The 21,067-nt window shown below is 33.4% G+C and overlaps 3 protein-coding genes across 3 annotated transcripts; all 3 read left to right on the forward strand.

The window, feature by feature from the left end:
* The first annotated feature begins 71 nt into the window (after window positions 1–71).
* LOC106787856 (protein 60A) lies at window positions 72–12,516 on the forward strand. Its single transcript, XM_014750581.1, has 6 exons — window positions 72–501; window positions 4,460–4,646; window positions 6,581–6,735; window positions 11,285–11,473; window positions 11,586–11,662; window positions 11,785–12,516. The coding sequence occupies exons 1-6, from the start codon at window positions 87–89 to the stop codon at window positions 12,043–12,045; spliced, it is 1,284 nt and encodes a 427-aa protein (XP_014606067.1). The 5' UTR covers window positions 72–86; the 3' UTR covers window positions 12,046–12,516.
* Window positions 12,517–13,833: 1,317 nt separating this feature from the next.
* Window positions 13,834–18,793, forward strand: LOC106787852 (DNA helicase MCM8-like). Its single transcript, XM_014750576.1, has 14 exons — window positions 13,834–14,163; window positions 14,316–14,444; window positions 14,533–14,774; window positions 15,114–15,249; window positions 15,329–15,579; window positions 16,309–16,413; window positions 16,488–16,679; window positions 16,768–16,987; window positions 17,052–17,215; window positions 17,305–17,517; window positions 17,607–17,728; window positions 17,805–18,027; window positions 18,122–18,265; window positions 18,522–18,793. Exons 1-14 carry the CDS (start codon window positions 14,094–14,096, stop codon window positions 18,717–18,719), a joined length of 2,409 nt encoding a protein of 802 aa, XP_014606062.1. The 5' UTR covers window positions 13,834–14,093; the 3' UTR covers window positions 18,720–18,793.
* A 699-nt stretch (window positions 18,794–19,492) lies between these two features.
* Window positions 19,493–21,016, forward strand: LOC106787853 (keratin-associated protein 10-7-like). Its single transcript, XM_014750577.1, has 3 exons — window positions 19,493–19,641; window positions 19,710–19,788; window positions 19,854–21,016. The coding sequence occupies exons 1-3, from the start codon at window positions 19,553–19,555 to the stop codon at window positions 20,334–20,336; spliced, it is 651 nt and encodes a 216-aa protein (XP_014606063.1). The 5' UTR covers window positions 19,493–19,552; the 3' UTR covers window positions 20,337–21,016.
* Window positions 21,017–21,067: the final 51 nt, after the last annotated feature.

Genomic DNA, 21,067 nt, shown 5'->3' on the forward strand with positions numbered 1-21,067 from the left:
AGACGAAAGTGTCGTGGCAGTGGTGGTGGTGGTGGTGGTGCTGGAGGCGGGAGGGTGACCTCCGGCCAGAGCTCGTCGACGACGAGATGTTATCACGCCGTCTCGCGCCGATCTTGATCCTCGCGACGATCCTCACCGAATTAACGACGAGCGGCTGTGGTGAGAGGATGAGCGGACTTTACGTTGATAATGGTTTTGATCAGACGATCGTACACAGGGTCGTTAGCCAGAGAGAAAAACGCGAAGTTGAGCACGAGATATTAAATCTGCTCGGATTACCTGATAGACCAAGGAACACAGCAGCAAGGCCACCTCAAATCAAGAGATCTGCACCAAAATTTCTTCTCGACATTTACAAGAATGCACTTGGCGAAGATGAGGACGACAGCCAAGGATCGATCGCCGATCAACAGCATAGAGCTGGAGGAGAGTTCGATCTTACTGGTCAAGATCTCAGGGCCATCGACCAGAGCGACGTCATCATGACCTTTGCTGCGCACAGTGAGTGATTATTCTCTTCGGGGTTGGGGGGTATACACGGGCAGAGTGAAGAAGAGAGAAGAAAGAGAGAGAGAGAGAGAGAGAGAGAGAGAGAGAGAAAGGGAGAAACTGACTACTCGCAATTCTGCGTGATTCCTTGCCATACTTGTCCGAATACGCGCATGGATAAACTCGTGGTAAAAAGAGAAAGATTATAGACGAAGACTTTGCACATTTTTTTTAATTTTTATCAACGTATATAATCAGATACTATTCTATCTCGTCTATTTTCTTTTTCATTTTCTTATTTGACCATAGGTCAGATGCTTCTTCCTTGTCATTTAGTTCCTACTCGTCATATTGTGACGTTTTAATTATCTCGAAATAATACATTACCTATTTGCTTGAAGTTGGGTAGGATTTATCTACGATGTCTTCAAAGACTTTCTCATAAGGCTGATCTTCTGGAATGAATGAAAGAAAAAAACAGAAGAGGTAGAGAAGGAAATGCATTTACGTTGTTCAAAGTAGAGATTGTGAACCTCGCTCACGACGTATTCCAAAACTCGTTTACGAACCCGTTCTTCGTGAATCTATGTCCTCGTAGAAACAGACTGAGAGGTAACGAGTATTAACTAGTTGTGAAGATTTAATACGTCTTTATAGTCATTTTATTTCACAAAGTTTGTTCATTTGATCAAACATTTGGCATTCATATCTCGATATGAATATTTTGCCAAGGATCCTAAGCGATTGTCAGATTTACCGTTTCTCGTATTTAACAGTTATTTTGGTAACACTCGTAATACGAAGCGGAAGCAGAAAGTCCAAAAGTTTTCATTACTTTCTTCGATTTCGACGTTAATAAATGTATGAAACTCGTCGTCTCGAGGTACTTTCTATTTGCTAAGATTCTCCTGTTATCGTGACACTTTACAATCGATTAATTTCCGAGCTATCGTCGATGTGTATCTACATATCTATATATATATTATACATATAAGTACATATATACAAATACATTCGTTCGAATTTATTCGATTCTTATGAATCTACACATTATATAGAAAATTTCTTTTTCAATTCGATGAGCTTCGACGAGAACGAATGAAAATTGATAAAGGTATATGCGCATCGATGCTACCTCTTCATTTCTTCTATCCAGAGATAAGATATTGAAGCGACAATAGAAAGTGCTTAAAATTGATAACCGAAAAAAATGCAAGTTTTCTTCTTTCATGAAGAAAGGAAGAGGAAGTCTGTACGATTGGTTGTCCAAGAACGACATCGACAAGGAATTCGATCTTGGTTTTGTGATCAGGCTTACGTGGTCGAACGTGAGAGGTCAGTTTCTAGTGTGGAACTTGGTATCCTTCGCAAAGAACACGGTTGGACTTCTCGGAAACTTCTTCTTCGTCCATGTCCTCTCTCTCTCTCTCTCTCTCTCTCTCTCTCTCTCTCTATCTGTCTGTTTGTCTGTCTGTCTGTCTGTCCGTCTGCCTCTCTCTCTCTCCCTCTCTCTCTCTCGTTTTTCTCTTTCCATCTCTCTCTTCTCGCCTCTCTCTATCTCCCTGACGTTGCCGTGGCTCTACCGTGGCTCGCGTTGAGAAACGTTCTAGGCTTTTCGACGTGATATGCGGCATGCATATAAATTGATACCCATAAGGCTATAACCATAACTTATTCGACATATGTATCCAACCCAATACTGGGAAATCTGAACGTCCGATAAAAACGTACATAAATTAAATCGCGTTATTACGTTATACAACTACCAGACCATTTTAATGAATTGCCCTGCCTCAAGTCTTTCTCTTTTCCGTACTTTTCGTTGCTATACTACCATGCCAATAATAATTAGAATTTAGAGATAAATGTATATATAATTAGAAAGCAACAATTGTAGATGTAAAACAAGGTTCTCCTCATTCAAAGATCGTGATAGCGCGCGCGCGCGCGCGCTATTGCGTTTTTTAATCAAAGTCATTCGCGAAAATAACTATTTAAATGGAAGTTCTTCTTTTTTCGATTCCCTAACTTTTCGGCCGAATCTGTTCGATTTATGATCCGTGTCTGAATAAATTCATAAAGTCCTTCGGAGATTTGTAGGCATAGTCATCGATAATTAAGTACCATGCCGATTCAAGGCCGTACGATCTCTACTTTCAAAAATATTATCAAGAATATCACATCTATAGTTACTAAATACAATAATTTCTTTGATCGATTGATTTGAAAGAAGGAAGAAAAAACGTTTCGGATTGGTAATAAAATAGATATAAAAACATCTTGATACACGTGCGCCTCATTACAATATATTATCTATAGTTTCTCAATCGCCTTTCTCTTTATTCTTTTTACTTGTTCTCTTTCCTTTGGTCATGGGTATCCCCGTTGGGAAGACGAGTCAATATCTCTCTTTCCCCACGTGAAGCCGCGGGCAGGTAAAAATGTCTCAACTTGGGTGCCTATGTTCATCCCGGATAGTTCTTTTGCTCCTTTCTTCTGCAAGACCATTCTCTTTCTCCTCTCTTCGTCTCTTCCTCCCACGACTATCTGTCTTTTACCAAGGGCGGCTCTATCTTGTCGGAGAGGCAGCGAAACAGAGAGAAAAGTATTTGGCAAAGAAGAAGACAAAATCTAGAAGAAATAGATAGATGGACCTATCCGGTTTTTTGTCGAGGTTGAAAAGTAGTGAATATAAAGCGATGATGATTTTACGATAGGACTAATGGCTCGGATCGACCATTAGATTCTTTAAGATTCTATTTGACTCGAACAAGTTTCAATAACGTCATAAAATAATGTCCCAGATTTTTTCAAAGGGAAATTAAATGATTGCTAATTCGAGAGAAAAAGATATAATAGGTATGCAAAATGAAAAAATAAGAAAAAGAAGAAAGATTAGTTTGGAAGGGGAGGATAGGATATACGAAGAAGGGTATATACTCTTCCTTGTAGTCAGTTGTCGGACGATGATGCGTTTGTATGTAAGAGAAGTTGGATGAAGCTGTAGGAGGGTGGAGGAGTCCAAGTGGGATGGAATAGAGTGGAATGGACGGACGGGTACGCGGAGAGGGTAAAAAAGAAAAGTCCCCACCGTTGGCGTGGAGCGGTCCAGAATGGACTCGAGCTATTCGGGACCACCCCGAGTGCCAGAGGTCCAGCCTCGCTTGCAGCAATCAGGTGCCGTTGGAATGCGACCGTTCGAGAAAAACAAAACAAATTTTTATGCCTTCGTCTGTTCCCCGCCCCCTCTTAAGACCCCCGTCTTAAGACCCCCGTCTTAAGACCCCCTCTTAAGACCCCCTCTTAAGACCCACCTCTTAAGGCTCTCTTCTACCTCCCCGATTCCGATGAGAGAAACATTAAGCATTACTTAGGCTTCTTCCTCTCTGGCCGTCGTCAGAGAAAGAAAGAGAAGAGGAGGAGAGAAATAGGATTTTTTATCTTCCTCTTCTTCTCTTTCAGCTTGAAGGGTAGTCTCTAGCTGCGGCTGCTTTGACGCTAGAAAAAAAGATGATTTCACGCTGCGAATTGTCTACGGCTCGTTCCAAAGATCCTCCTTTAGGAGAATAGCCCTTATCGATCTTTTAAACAAGCTTTCCTATTTGAGATATATCTTCTTTGTCGGTATATCCACAAAATATAACTGACCCATTTATTGAAATTCTTCTGTTCCAAAGGAATTTGTCCAAAAATATATTCTATTCTTTCGATCTTATCCATTTTTGCTCGACTTGACATGACTCATAGGAAAAACGTTTTAATAGATTCTTTTGGGAAAATTTGTTTTTCTACCAATCGTAAATGGCCTCTTTTCAACTGTCAGCTTATCTCGAAGGACAGAAGCTTTTGTAGTTTAGTAGATAAGGAGTAGAAACTAATTGCCTCGGGACGAACCCATATCGTAAATTTACGTTCCATGCGATGACCGTCGTTAAAACGACTTAATGAAAGTGCTTTTTTCTATTCGCAGATCATCACGTTCCTGGCGTGAGACACGAGCGCGGAAAAAGACTTTGGTTCGATGTCTCGGATGTTCCACCCGAAGAACACATAATCGGAGCTGAATTAAGACTTTATCAAAGCATAGACGCGAAAAGTCGAAGAAATTATGAATCTTACATGATTACGGCATATCAAGTTCTAAGAAGTGAAGATGGGTAAGCAAGCCTTAGGATTTAAATCTCTCTCCCTCTCCCTCTTTTTTTCTATTTCGTCACACTCTATGCAGTAAACAATTTATCTGGAAAAAAAAACAAAAAAAAAAAGAAAACAAAACAAGAGCAATTTAATTTGAGTGAAACGAGTATTGGTAGTTTTTGACATCGTCATCGCAACCCTAATTAGGCGGTTTCCAAGCTAGTGAAAAAATGTTAGGTATTTCTGTTCTACCTGTGAGAAAGCATCGAGGAACCATCCATAATTTTTCTTTCTTCTTATCTTTTTTTTTTGTCACTTTTTTTTATCTGTCTGATTAGTACCCAAAGTTTCGTCGAAGGTACGAATGATCGCACGGCGGATCGTTTCTCGATTTCTTCATCAATATATTATAGTAGGAGACAATGTATAGAGTAAATACAGGGAGATCGAGATGGAATGAAATTTGATATAGCAGGGTATCCGCATGATAGGTTGAACAATCGGGTCGATTAATTTGCTTCTTCTTCCGAGAGAGAGAGAGAGAGAGAAAACTTCCAACGACAATGGCGACGGTTTGTCTAAGCCCGTTATCACTCTCCCTCCCTCCTCTAATGGTACCACCGCAGACTTTGGTACTACGACCTGACCGATATACAGGCTCTGACAGGAAACACTATTCCGTAAATTGAGGTAAATTAGCTGTGGAGACGACGGACTCCAGGCAAGGAGTTAAGAATGTGAGTTACTTGCTGTGCCTACGCAGTTAGACACACGCAGTTAGACACACGCAGTTCCTCTGTCTCCACCTCTACCTCCTCCTACTCTTTCCTCTTCTTTTTCGTTTCCCTCGATGCGTCACGCATCCTTTTCTTCCTATTTCTTTCCCTTCATCTACTTGAAACTTCTTTCGAGACAAGTTGGCGACTCGGCTTTCTTATATACGCTCAGGTTTCTACAATATAAATGTTCTGTCAGACGCGAGACGCAGCCACGTGCTCTCCGTTCTGTCTCTTGTTGATAAATTAATAAAATTAATCAAATTCGAGATTCAATCGAATGTATACACAAGTTTATACCTACGTTGTATATAAGTAGGCATATAATCAACAGGCCTATCTTGTTTGAGAATCGATGTTCCTACAATCGTTTTCTCCGCATGATTCATTTTTCGCGAAGCGGCCAATCATACACCGATGCGAAACAATTTACATTCATTTCAACTTTCAACAATTTTCCAAACGATGATAGGTATGATGATCGCAACAAGTGAATGAGCCAGCTTTGCGAATTGATGCAAACTCGTTTACGTAAGCTAGGCTAGCCGATAGATTTTTCAGCTGATAAATCCGATCACATTTGCGTTCGTGCGGAAGGAATGTTATTTGAAACGCAATAATTATCGTGAGAAGAGACGAACGTGACGAGATAACTCATTGTTGGCATGCATGTACATACCTATACCTAGACTCATATTTATACACTGTATATATGTATTACGTACGAAGAAATAATTATGTGAATTGGACCGATGGCATTCGTCTCGACGAAAAAATCTAAAAATCTTTTCTTATGATTCGAAGTATTGACGGTGCTTTAAAGATTAGCAAATATTTCTAATAATACGTATCGGTAAGATTTTACACGTACTTATTATTAGTAGATTACTAGTAAGACATATATATATTTATCTCTGTTTTTAACTATTTGTCTTATTCTCTCTTGCTCATTATTTGTGTTTTTTTTTCTAATTATGCGCAGGCATGTTAATTATCTCTTCACGAATCTAAATCTGACGCAAAACGTGCTTCTTAGTTGTCGATGACAAAGCAGATTTTGTATTGATGCCTTGTTAAAGATAGCGAGCAGTCGACGACACTGCTTTATATTTTCTTTTTTTTTCTTTTTTGTCTTTTTTTTTTTAAGAGTTTATTAATGTAATATTATATATTTTTAGATCACGGGAATTGCAATATGTTGACGCGATAAACACCACAGTAGAAAAAGAAGGATGGTTGACATTAAACGTTAGCAAACCTCTTTCACATTGGGTGAATAACCCCAATGAAAATCGAGGATTGTACCTTTCAGTTCATCTTGCTGATCATTCTGGTAAGTTTGTGCTTACTTTTACTACAAACAACTATTTTTCAGGCATATTCGATAGAACTTGTTTTATTCTATTTGTAAGACCAATTCAATTCCCCGATCTTAGGCACATGAAAGACACAGATGCGTGTGCTTGCAATATGCATTAAGTAATATAGCTCGTAGCTAATAAGTTCTCCAATAAGGATCAGAAGTTCGACGCGGTTAATTCTGAATCGTCCCCATAGACCTGACTCGAATAACACTGAGCTAACTCTGAGCTAGATTTTACTCTGAGCTAGATTTTACTCTGAGCTACAAATGCATAAGAATGATTTCTCGAAGATACATTATTGCAATTTCTTACTCCCATTTTGATACGAGTTTCTTTTTCTCTCTCTTTCTTCTTTCCATTTCTCTTACGTGAAACTATTAAGATCTATCAATAACTCAAACAAATCAAAACTATAAGGCATCCAAAAGACACATCATTTTTTAAAAAAACAAGCATTGATTGGGAAAGAAATTCTTATCGATTTCTTCGGTGAAATGTAATAAGTGTCATTGATTCGACACATTGCTTCCGTTATTCGTACGAATGCAGTTTTCACATGATTTTACAAGTAATTAAAACTTCTTTTTATAAATGATTGGTAAAAGAGAGAATTGATATCTGTTTGTTTTTCTTTGTCATTGAGATTGTTCTCGAGTTAAAGACATGGAAAGATAGATAGATGGTGTAAAGCTAGATAATACTATAACTTTGACTATAAATCTAATTTTGTCATTGAATTTCAGATGAGATCATGAATAGTGAAATGAAAGACAATTTTTCTTTATTTATTTGTAATATTCAAAAAGCTTGTTTGATTCATTTTCGAATGGTTTTGTAAATCTTATCATGTTAATTGTTAAAATAATTTAAAATAATTTAAAATTGAATTTAAAGAATTCGATTACTCTCGCCAGAGAAAAGAATCTAATCAATCAAATATTTATTAACGTATAACGATAACTTATTCCGTCGAAAGATCGATCAAAGTGATAGTAAGTGACATTAATAATAAATCTCTTATTGGTAATATACGATCGGGACCTATTTGTTGATATAACGATATCCTCGAGAATATATAAATATATTATATGTTTCAAGCAAAGTAGCTGGAACCATTTGATGAACGTCTCGTACGCGACTACTCGTGTGTACGTAGAGTTTGTTGTTTGCCGCGCCTAGATCATTTTGTTGCTTGTTTCTTTCTTCCCGTACCCTCTCACTAGTCTCTCCCTCCATCTCCCATAACTCTTTCTCTCTCTCTCTCTCTCTCTTTCTTTCTCTTTGATACGCGCACACGTGCACACCGTCTTCCACTTCTCTCGTTCTCAGTACAACCGGTTTACCTTTGATCATTCAATATAAAACACAAGATCGGAGGTATACACTTTCATACAGCATCTTTCCTGCACATACGAATTAAGAGAGATACTTGCGTGCGTATGTGTGCACATACGAGTTTCGAGCTTCGAGAAGATGAGATATATATATATATATATATATTGTGGTATATATACCACAAGATAATTCTTCTTTTTTTTATTTTCGCCGAGAGGCACGTTCCTCTTACAACACGTATTTACTTACCTACGAATATTTATACACGTATTTTCCTCGGACAATTTTCCTTGTGTATTTAGATTTATTAATTAAGTGGTTCCTTCTTACCTCTAAAATAAAAAGTTTCTGTTATTTTGCAACAAACGAAATTTTGTAGAAAGTGTAGTTAGGCGATGTGATTACGTTCAAAGAACCGTACAGATGCTTTTTTGCATATTACACCTACGCATACTCGACGAGCAACATCTCGGTAAAGTTAATGATGCAGCGCGTGATATTTTTTCGTCTATAGATTTATGTAAATATTATTTGATTTATTTCATTGTATAACCGAGATGACAATACCTTTATTATTCTTTCTTGGATTTGTTGTTAAGTGTTACTGAAGTACAAAACGATTTAGTTACCTGAAAGGGTTGACGGTGAAGATACGAACCATTTTAGGGTTTGGCTTTTGAAACATATTTAAGATTCATATCAATAACGGTAAATGATATTTATTATTTCACACATATAATATATGGGTTCAACACGAACCGAAATGATTATTGTTACTTCAGACTCGTAAAGAGTATTGCCTATGAATGATAACATTAATAGATATGTTCTTTTGGACAAAGATCTAAGATTATTTTCGTTTTTTAGAATTTCGGGACATTTATCTGTCCGAATAGACTTTTAATTGTAACACTTCTTCAAAATCACTTTTCCAAATCGTCAGAATAAAGTTTTCCCCTCAATGTAGTAATAGGAAGTGAGAGGAGTTTTGATCGAGTAAAGTAAAGTGGAACAGAGTGCAGTAGCAGCAACAGATGTCTTATAATCGCCGCATTCCACGACGTACATTTTTCGTGTACGATGTCGGCATATAAACGCGACCGTTCGTATTATATAGAATCTATCCGTGGTAATCTTTACTATTATTTTCTATTTTTCTGCATTTCTCAAATGAACAACGATGTATATCTGATGTCATCCAATAATTATATAAATGTACAGAGAACGTTCATTGCGAATGAATTATTATATCTTCATATATCATGTGAAAGAAATATGTTGATAATAAGAAATAAATCCGTGTGAGATTTGTGCGAGAGTAACTCTAAAGCCATCGTTCTATAACGGCATTCATTCGTCGTGATCACGGTGGCAGGTGACCGCTGCAATCACGGCAAAATGCGCGTTCTTACGGACCAATATACTAGCTTTCTCGGACTTCTCCGCACGGCCAAGAGAACTCGTAAGAAGTAAGAATCATTTGCATACACGCCTGCCTGTAGCAATGCCTACCTGGAGCAATGCCTACCTGGAGCAATGTCTACCTGGAGCAATGCCTACCTGGAGCAATGCCTACCTGGAGAGTCATCGGTGTAATCTCTTTCGCCAGTCCGCACCTCGGTCTCTTCTGCTTTTTCTTTTATTTCCCCTTTACTTCTTGTGGCGAACGAGAGAGAGACGAAGAAAAAGAAAAGAAAGAAAAAGGAACAAAAGAGAAGGGAAGGAAAGATTCTTACACTCAACGAATCCGACGAAATTCGTTCTCGAATTTTAACAAATTTTCTCCTATGAATAGAATTCAACTACCTATATGTGTATTCGATCTTTCACAAATTCTCATGAGATGAACTGCAATGAAATTGGTTCACCTTTGGATATATGTTTGCATAAGTATGCAAGAAATCGTTAATTGGATCTACGAAAGAGATTGATTCTAATGTCGCGTTTCTATGCTTATTGAACATTTTTCGATGACATAAAAAAGATTGTGTGTGCACGTTAGAAACATTCTTTATGAGCATTCTGACGGAGAAAGTTCAAGTAGAAGGTATAAAAAGTGATACGTGTATATAAGTACATAATACTTACATATGTTTATCTACATTCGAATACGATATATTAATATCGTATTTTGTTTAGATCCTTTTCACGGGTAAGGAAAATGACATATAATTTCGTATAAATTAGAGAAATTGGATTAGGTGTCGGAGCAATAAGGAAATTATCTTGCATGTTTATGAAACTGTTAGTGATTCCGGTTAAAAATAGCAATAAAGCGTTCTTTTTATGAACGAAACCGTTAAATAAATCATAAGACAGAGTTACACGCATTGATCGTGACACGACTAGTGTAATAAGAACTGATAAATTGCTTCGAGGAAATAAACCGCCACTGAATATTCACTATGAAACGATGTTCGGTTTACTGATCAAAGCTATTTAATTATCGGTAATACTATGTGGAATGTCGTTCCACAGTCAAGTTTCTTCACCATTCAATGGCGAAGCCATTACAGGCATTCATGCATAGTATCGATCTTGAAAGATCTTCCGTTCTCCGTTGTTCTCCATTGTTTTTTCAAGAGGGCAATTCCCTTTAGACTATTACTCGCTGTCGTTATTGAAATTCATCATGGAAAGTCAAAACATAAACGGTAGGTAATCGTCGTCTAACGCGCAATCAACAATGCAAACACACGCATATCTAACATATTATATATATATATATATATATATCTACTTACATATATCGTATATAATTGAGATATTCTACGTGGCAACGTTACGTTACCTTAATTGCAGGGCTAACACATGTTGAGAAACCGCGAACTGTAATCTATAGAGTCAAAGTGAACGGCTCGATAGATATCAGACTGCTTGAGTTAGGTTCGAGATTCTTAAATAGTTAATATTCATGAAGGTTGGCTATTAATAATCTCAGAAGGTAGACCCATTCTAATAAATATACGCTCTAATGTATACGTCGTACATATTTACGTATGTTGATATGCATGTATGTAAGCATTCTTTTATAGAGTCAAACGTGCGTTTCTATAAACATTGTCGGAATGAAATCGAAACGATCGGTTGTTAATAGTTTAACTTTAATCATAAAAGAAATACATGACTTTAGGGACTTTAGAAAAATTAATTGTAATAAAAATAAGGATATTTGTCTTCTAGTACACGAGATGAAGCCAGAGGATATTGGTATCGTTGGGTTTAGAGGTGATCCAGATAAGCTACCCTTCATGGTTGGTTACTTTAAAAGTTCTGGCATTAGAGAATCGAAAGTAAGACAAAAACGTGATGCCAAGAGAAAAAAGAAAAGCGAAACGTCAACCTTAGATTATCGAAATAATCCTTACACCGGTAACTACCATATTTTCATTTCTTCAGTATTAATAGATAGAAATAGATGGATTTAGAGATATTTTAAGTTTCATACTCGAAATCGAATTAAAAATAAATTTAAATATTGCAGATGTTGGCGTGCAATACAACTCGAGAACTTGCAAGATCCAAACACTCTACGTCAGCTTCAGGGATCTTCAGTGGCAGGTAAATAATAAAGAATCGCTCAAGATTATTTTATGCAAAAATTTCTTCTCTTGTCGATTCGATCTTTGTCAGAAACTTACTTCTTGTTATTTATCGATGAATAATGAATACTGATTTTATAGGACTGGATCATAGCACCGGATGGATACGACGCATATTATTGCAGCGGTGAATGCAATTTTCCCTTGAACGCTCATATGAACGCTACCAATCATGCAATCGTACAGACATTGGTGCATCTCGTGAATCCTGGTAAAGTGCCAAAGCCCTGTTGTGCGCCAACAAAACTTTCTGCCATTTCAGTCTTATATTTTCTTGATGAGAGTAACGTTATTTTGAAAAAGTATAAGAATATGGTCGTAAAAAGCTGCGGCTGTCATTGATCATTTCAACTAAATAATTGAAAGATATATTCTTTCAATAGCTGGCGGAGCGCGCTCGCCATTCGGTTTCATAATCGTTTAGTATAGCGACAACGTATTCGTGACTCGACTATCCATAGAGCAAAAGTTAGTGACAAAAAATGAAACCCTATTGAAAAAGTAATAAGACTTTATATAAACTTCGGTTATAGGTATTTTGTCGAATAAAACTATTTCTTTTTCTTTTCTTCTTCCGAAAATGTACATTTATTTACATATGTACGAGAAAATATCAATGCAATTATTCCATGTAATTAGACTTATTTATGTTTTTTAGTATATCACGCATTCGAACGATCACGACACATTGTATGTATTTAAGAATATTTTTATCAATTATATCTATACCATAAAGTTATTTAGTATAAGACATTCTATTTTCTAATGACAATTGTTTTACAATCAGAAAACGAAAAATGGATAATTTATTATTATATAATTGCGCGATATTTAAATTCATTCGCTAATTAACAGTAATCTTTTAACATTATGACGTTTATTTTTTGTATTTTTACTGCTTTTATACTGCAACACAAAATTCAATATCAGTAGTAATAATGCTCACATAATATGAAAGTAATGTGTTCGTTATTATTTACCGATAATTATTTCCAAATAAATATAATATTAGATGCATTCTATCGCATAAATTACACGTACAATCGTATATATATATATATATATATATGTATATATATATGTATACATATAGATATAAAATTGGCTCTATCGAACGTCAAAGTGTATGAATGAGATTAAGTTTTTTCTTTTAAGTATTGAGACGTATAAGTGTGCTCAGAGGTAGGTATGTAAATTGAAAAATAATCTAGTTTACATTTATATACGTTCTCGTAATTTTTGTAATGACAATGTAAATATACCGTTGTACATATATTCAGCAATAATACACATTTAATTGTAAAAAAAAGAAAAAAGGTCTTATCTAAAATCATTCAGTTTTTCATTTCCTTCTCTTTTTAGAAAAATGAATCTATAAGTTTCATATATATATCACTAGAGAGAGAGAGAGAGAGAGAGAGAGAGAGAGAGAAGAGAAATTATTTAGTTATTTTGTGTGTATATATTATCGTTGATAGATAACGTTAAATTACAAATGTGGATAACTGTTAGTTAGCGACATTAACAATCATTTAGTAATTGTTCTTTTTACCGACAAGAGGTAACCTTGTATAAAATTATACCAAAGAATACAGAAGTACAGTTCACTTTTTTCTAACCAGATTCATCTTAGTTACTAGCCTGACCACCGGTGGGCGATAGTAGATACTTAACGCGATGACGGTAGAGAAGTTGATATATACCTGCAGGGGATATATTTAAAGTTGATTTCCAAAATAACAACCTATAGTGTAGTAAAAAGAAATAGGTTAATCGTTCATAATATAATGTATAAACAATAGGTAAATATTTTGTAAATTATAATTTTTTTTTTAAATATATCCCTACAGGTATACCAACTTAACTTTCATTTTTTTAAGTGCGCTTGCGCCTTGAATTTGTGGTTGCGCATGCGTATAACATATCTCCCACTCATGACGTCACTATTTCATAATTATTCAAAGTGTAATAATTATTTGCAACTAATTAACGATAAATAAAAAATATTTGATAAAATAAAGTTGAGAGAAACCGGACAAGCAAAAAGTCATCAATTGATTGAAAATAAAAAACATTAGAAAACTTCATTGCTTTGCTTAGAAATGAAAAAAAACATTTTTGTTCTTTCAATTATTAATAACGAATTAAATAATTAATTATTCAAGTTAATTAATAATTAATTATTAATTATTATTTCGCGCGTATTCTTATAATATGGTTGTATGCCACCAGAGGAAGAAATCTCATTCTATGATTGAACGCCGATTTTGAATCATGTCAATGTATAAACACATTCTATAAAGATTGATGATGCTTTTGGAATTATGTTTTAAGTTTAAAATTGATTAAGTTCGTATTACTACTCAAACGTATATACATATGTATAAAATATGAGTGACAGACGAAATAATTTTTATAGAAAACGTTTTTATACGAAAAAAAAAGCAACCGAACAAACTAGTAAGTTTTAAATGTAGGTTAAGTTTCTCTGCGTAATTGAATTTTTAATATAATTTCTCAGTCGGTAGAAATATTCTTATATGTATTATATAGTTACATTACATTTATAACGTAGTTACATTTACTGTTGATTAATACTTATGTTATGATAGGAATAACTAATGAAATTGAAACATCAGTAAAGCGATTACAAAGCTCATCTAAAGATAATGCGTCCTTACATATACATGAAAGTAGCAATATTCCATTCTATGGATGGACATTGTACTTTGATGAGAAAGGTATTGAAGAAGAAAGATCACTTTATTGTTAAAACGATACAAACAAACTCTAAATACTGTCTAATTAGTTCTTTTTCTTTTTTTTTAGAATACAAAAACTCCTCCAGTACAGTAAAAAAAGTTGAAGCTGTCAAACAATTTTTAAAAAGTTATTTAAAATTGTCATTATTTCTTACATTGGAAAATTTAGAGGCTGGGATGATTTTCCATATTGATTATAATGATTTATGCGATGATGAAAAATTTTTAAATGAGTGGAGTAACTTTAAAAATGATATACAAGAAAAATCAATATATACAATAAATTGCATCAAGCTTGCAATTCATCAGGTATATTTATATACATAAATATTGTTTAAAGAGAGATTATTTTTTTTGTTCTATTTAAAATTAGATTTACCGGAAAGTTTTGTCTATTTTCAAATGTGATAAGAGCATTGTTTCAATAAATTTAGAATTTTTCGAAATACAATGGTAAAAAGATTCAACCATATACGAGATAACATTACGGAAAGAGAATTTTCTGTTAGACCTAATATAAATTATATATATGTTTACATATAAATAATATTCCTGAATTATATACTGGAGAATATAACTTATATATATTGGTAAAGCAGTATTTATATATTCGTTTTATCGTATAGTATTATCGTTTATCATTTCCAGAATATTTTAAATACCATGTCCAAAGAAGATTTAGAAAGTTCTGTGAATTCAATTAATTTATTGCCTACAGTCAAAGTAAGAATATTAAACTATGCAGAAACAATTTGTTTACGAGATATTAAAGTGAATTCCTATGGTATTTTATTAAAACTATATATTATTCTGATATTCTGTATCATTAATACTTTTTCATTGTCTTTTTTCTTTTATTCAAGGAAAATTAATAAATACGAAAGGATGTGTTGTAAGAGTAGGAAGAGCAAAGCAGCTTGCTCAATGGTTTGCGTTTGTATGTACAAAATGTGGCTTAGAAAAGATGGAAAAACAATCGGAGGGATTATATACCATACCTAAAAAATGTATCATTTGTGGTGTATCAACATTTCAACCTGTATTGAATTCACCTCATGTGAAAACCATTTCTTTTCAAATGATTAGAATACAAGAGATATTCAATAACGAACAGGTATTTCCCTTTTTCAAATATATATATATATATAGTCAACGGCCTAGCCACGCTGGATTACTAGTTTCCAGTCGATCATTAAAGTTAAGAAACGTGAGTACGGTTAGTAACATGGATGGGTAATCCATCTGGAAAAACAAAATAACTAACTCTAGAGCAGACATGTCAAACACGCGCTAATGCATAGGTTGCAGCGTTGAGATTTTTAAAAATTTTTTGAGAAAAATATTAATTAATTATTTTAAAGTAAACTTTTTATTTTTATTTGTATGCAGTTGCAGTATGCAGTTTAAATTTTACATTTCAATAATTTTTAATTTAATGATTGAAAAAGAGAGAAAATATAGGTTTAAATTAAATCGAACATTCATAAATCTCATTTACAACAATATATTAAGCTTGGACATTGAGTCTAATAAATACATAATACATAATATAATCATTCTAAAAATCGTATTTTATTAATTTTTTGAACTTGAAAACATGTAGTCCCCAATTATAATACAAAATAGATCATGCAGCCCGTAATATCACATGAATTTGACATGCCTGCTCTAGAGAAACGATAAAAGAAGGCAACCTCTTAGGCAATATTGAATAAGTGTGAGAAGGTATTAGTAGAGGAATGACTCGAACCCATAAAAGGGAGAGTAAAAAGACAAAAAGTAATCATATATACTGTAAAAATATTATTAACTTTTATATGAGATTTATATGAAATTTTTTTAGGAAACTAAAGGTAGAATGCCTAGAATACTAGACGTAAAAATTTTTGATGATTTGGTGGATACTTGCATGCCAGGAGATGATTTATTGATTACAGGAATAGTTAAAGTAAGCGTTTATGTTATGCAATTAATTATTTTTTTTTAAATTCCTTTTTTTGTTCAATAATTTTGTACTATCAGGTTCTAGGAATCGACGATAATACATCTAAAGGACATGTTACTGCTTCATTTTCTTTTTACATGGAAGCTGTTACAATAGTTCATAACAATAATGTTAATGATAATAATATTGATAAAAATACTGACAAACTGCATATAAACACAGACACAGTCGCAAATGAAATGAATATAAAAGATTATCTTGCAATTAAGGTTTACATATACATATATTTCAAAATATATCTTATTTTATTTTTGTTTCATTTTACATTCGCAATAAAATCATAAAATTATTTTCTAGGAGGTATATGAAATGCCTAATGTATTTTCATTACTAGTACATTCATTGTGTCCAAGTATATATGGTCATGAAATGATTAAAGCGGGATTAGTGTTAAGCTTATTTGGTGGAAATGCAAAGCGTAGAAGCTTACGTGATCATATACATGTACTTATAGTAGGAGACCCTGGTCTTGGAAAATCACAAATGTTACAAGCATGTTCGCGTGTAGCTGTCAAAGGTGAATATATTTAAATATTTACTTCAACGCGTACATATCTCTAAAGGTATTTTTCTATGCTCAGGTGTGTATATATGTGGAAATTCGAGTACATCTTCAGGATTAACCGTTACTCTCACAAAAGAAAATGGGACAAATGACTTTGCGTTAGAACCTGGTGCTTTAGTTTTAGCAGATAGAGGTTGTTGTTGCATCGATGAATTTGATAAAATGTCTGTGCAACATCAGGTATATAAATGTTAAACCAAAAAAGCATATAATGTTCACATTTCTTGAATATTTCTTTGACTTGTATCGAAAAATTATATATTATGCAGGCTCTATTAGAATCTATGGAACAACAAAGTGTCACTGTTGCTAAATCCGGAATACTGTGCTCTCTTCCTTCTAGAACATCTGTCCTTGCAGCTGCAAATCACATTGGCGGTAGATACGATAAAAGCAAGACAGTTTTACAAAATTTAAATATAAGTCAACCTCTTCTTTCAAGATTTGATTTAATTTTTCTGCTCCTTGATAATCCAGATAAAGTATGTGGTTATTTAGAAAAACATTTTCCTTCCCTAACAATAAGTGTTACATTAATATTTTATAATTTCATTTTTTGTATATGTAATAGCAACGTGATTATTTAATATGTAAACATGTTATGTCGTCTCATATTAATTTAAATAACAAGACAGAGAAGACTTCAAGTGACGATCAATCAAAGCAGTTAATATCATTAAATGATTCTTTAAAGTAATTTGAAAAATAAGTTTATATTAGACGATAATTATTTCGTATATAAAATCCAATTATGTATGTTTCTTTCTAGAGAAAAACTAATGTTTTCATCGATAGAACCGAAAGACATAATACCACAGATTATACTAAAAAAATATATCTCATATGCTCGTCAATATGTTCATCCAAAATTAACTATTAAGGCGGCAGAAGTATTGAAAAAGTATTACTTAGAGCTCAGATTGAGGAATGCAGAATTAGGTGGTACACCTATATATAATAGACAGTTGGAAGCAATGATTAGACTAACCGAGGTTGGCTGTTACTCATTCTATTATAATTATAATAATTATGCTTATATTTTTACAAATGACATTGCGATAAATTACAATAAATAAATATTTGCAGGCTAGAGCAAAGTTAGAATTACGCGTTGAGGCTACAGAGTTAGATGCTCTAGAAGTAGTCAAAATATTGGAGTACACAATGATGAACATATTAGAAAATCCAACTTTGAAGTTACCACTTGGAAATAAGCTTACAGGGGGAAAAGTATATTTAACATGTATACATATATACTGGCTATTTTCGAAAATATGGACATAACTTCGGGGATAAATTAAAATAAGAAAAAAAATCATAAGAACATATGCCTGATATAATAAAAATGTGAACTTTTGATTGAATCTATCCCCAAAGTTATACCCACATTTATGGGAACATCTTGTATATATATTTTTGGAATTAGAAATACGTAATGTGTGTGTTTAAATTATTTATTAATTCATATAATTATTTTTTCCGATAGGTAAAAATATTTATAAAATTACTAGAAAATGAAATCAAATTGAATAGACAAAGATTATTTTCAGTTACAGAACTGAACGAAATTGCAGTTAATGGTGGTGTTAATGTAGAGGATTTTACTCTGTTTCTATCGAAATTGAATGAGCAAGGTATTTTACTACAAATTGAAAGAAATGTTTACAAATATGTTAAAATTTAATGGTTCCTATCATGAATATTACAATGTTTATATAAAAAAAAATATATACATTTTTTAATTAATAAATCATTTATAATTTTTTTTATATGTGCAGTATTTATATAAAATATAATTTTTAAATAAAAAACATGCAGTTTAAAATATTATTGCCTATTTCGTGGGACACGTTGATACTCTTGTAAGGTATCTTGGTGGACATCCTTAAGGGCACGGAGGTAAACAATAAAGAATACATTTTGGCGGACAAGGGCTACAAGATATGGATGGTGTACATATTGTAATTTTACATGGTGGTGGACACAGTAGACATGTTGGTGAGTAAGGTATACATCGTGGGCTTAGTGCGCATGGTGAGCAATCAGGCAGATAGCTAGGATTTACTGGACATGTCAATGAACATGTTGGGGAAAATGTATTGTAGTTCATGTTGAATTTTCTTTTGTACTTTTAATTGTTGTACCCTTCTTATAATTATTCTTTTGTATTTGTAATTTTAATAACCCATTGAATGTAAACCAATAATATTAAGTAACAAATTCATAATTCTTAGTAACTTAAGAAATATTTTCGAAAAATTACTCAAAAAATTTGGAAAGTGTATGAAAGTTTATGCGGTTGTTAGATATAATATGACAATCGCTTGCTATGGCAACTACTTTCCAAATAAACAAATAATTGAATAATTTAGGCTTCTTTTAAATCCAATGTTGTTCAAATTAAATTAATCGTATAAGATGTATATTTAAACAATTTGATAATTTTGACAATAAAAAAAAAAGAAAAAATTTATAGATAAATTTTAAGTATATATATGTTTACCATTGAAATTAAACATGCCTTGCGATGGAAAAAATCCAAATTGTGATAGAAGACGTGAATTATTAGCTCAACTCAAATGTTTAATTAGTTCCATGGATAGAAAGTAAGAGAATAAAAATATATATATATTACAATAAAGTTTATTTAATTATAAATTAATATAATAAATAGAAAACCATGTGAATGGGATGAACCACCATGCCCACCACCTGTAAACTGTCCGGTTATGAATTCTTGTGATCCATGCTGTGTAAGTTAAATTTATATTACATTATTTTTATAAACATAAAATTAATACAAATTGTAATCATATAGGAGCCTGTTAAGCGATGCAAAAGCTATGATCTTCGTGCAAGTATAATGCATCGATGCGAGTGTATCAGGAGGAATGGTTTACAAGACAGATGCATGATGTGGGATTGTATGGGTCGACCAGAGTGTTTAACAAAACTATATCCAGTGTGCGGACCTGGAGCTTGTGCGCTTTTAAAGCTAACAGATCTAGGAGATGTAAATGTAGCTCTTAGAAAATTTTTCTGCACAAATCAAGCAAGAGAATCTGCATTAGCAGCATATTGCAGACTTGTTTGCAATAGCCCTTGTCCGTCAATATGTCCTCCGCAGCTTTGTGTATCGCCTTATCCGTCTTTCTGTCCACCATGTATAACTTGTTGCTCACCTTGTACTCCCTGTGATCCGTGTGACCCATGTGAGCCATGTGTATCATATCCACCACTATGTCCACCACCTTATTTATCATCCTGTTTGCCTTATATGCCAAGCTGTGCAACATGTTAAATAGTTAGATATGTAGATAAGTATTTTATATTTTCTCAAATATGAAATGAATATTCTATACATATTTACATATTATGTATTTTTTGTGGTGTAACATATTGGCGTTCCGGCATTTTTTTACGGTATTTTGAATGCTTTAAGAGCGAATAATAAATATTTAAGGAAGAATAAGAATAAATAAGAAAGAAATAAGAAAATGAGAAAATAAAGTGTTTAGATTTAATCATGTCTGAAATAAAATAAAAATCTTTTTCACAAGAGGCGAGTTCCAGCACCTTTTTTTTTTTTTACAAAAAGCACATATTATATATAAATAATGAAAAATGTACAATCATTATATGTATGAGACTTAACGAGAAAAACATTACATTACATTATATTTAAAACTGTAGGCAAGTTTCTTTAAATAAAAAGTTAAATAGGTAATACATATAACACACACGTCTGTACGATATATTAAGAAAACATTGTACTGTACTCTCGTGTAAGATTTGAATTTAAGTATCAAGGTATTCCAATCAATGAGTTTGGACACGTAATATTTGTTTATACATTATCTATTTATCTATTTATCTATCAGAAGAATACTCCTTGTTTAGTCTACATGTCTATATAGTTGGCTGCAGCGCACGTGGTCGGTTGTGTTAAAATAACGGTATACAGAGGTCAGAAGTAGCATTCTTAGTGTAGCGACCTGCTGTCGATAAGCAGATTTCTACTTTATCCTATGC

Source organism: Polistes canadensis, unplaced genomic scaffold (assembly GCF_001313835.1).
Source record: "Polistes canadensis isolate GaletaPanama2010 unplaced genomic scaffold, ASM131383v1 scaffold_116, whole genome shotgun sequence".
NCBI classification, from domain to species: Eukaryota; Metazoa; Arthropoda; class Insecta; order Hymenoptera; family Vespidae; genus Polistes; species Polistes canadensis.

Excerpts from the sequence above, each read along its gene's own strand:
- LOC106787856 (XM_014750581.1), top strand. The coding sequence starts at position 87 with ATGTTATCACGCCGTCTCGCGCCGATCTTGATCCTCGCGACGATCCTC. Across the intron at positions 502-4,459 it reads CATGACCTTTGCTGCGCACA|ATCATCACGTTCCTGGCGTG; the intron begins GTGAGTGATTAT and ends TTCTATTCGCAG. Across the intron at positions 11,474-11,585 it reads TCGAAATAATCCTTACACCG|ATGTTGGCGTGCAATACAAC; the intron begins GTAACTACCATA and ends TAAATATTGCAG.
- LOC106787853 (XM_014750577.1), top strand. The coding sequence starts at position 19,553 with ATGCCTTGCGATGGAAAAAATCCAAATTGTGATAGAAGACGTGAATTA. Across the intron at positions 19,642-19,709 it reads ATTAGTTCCATGGATAGAAA|AAAACCATGTGAATGGGATG; the intron begins GTAAGAGAATAA and ends TATAATAAATAG. Across the intron at positions 19,789-19,853 it reads ATTCTTGTGATCCATGCTGT|GAGCCTGTTAAGCGATGCAA; the intron begins GTAAGTTAAATT and ends GTAATCATATAG.
- LOC106787852 (XM_014750576.1), top strand. The coding sequence starts at position 14,094 with ATGAGTGACAGACGAAATAATTTTTATAGAAAACGTTTTTATACGAAA. Across the intron at positions 17,729-17,804 it reads TCATTAAATGATTCTTTAAA|AGAAAAACTAATGTTTTCAT; the intron begins GTAATTTGAAAA and ends GTTTCTTTCTAG. Across the intron at positions 18,266-18,521 it reads ATAAGCTTACAGGGGGAAAA|GTAAAAATATTTATAAAATT; the intron begins GTATATTTAACA and ends TTTTTCCGATAG.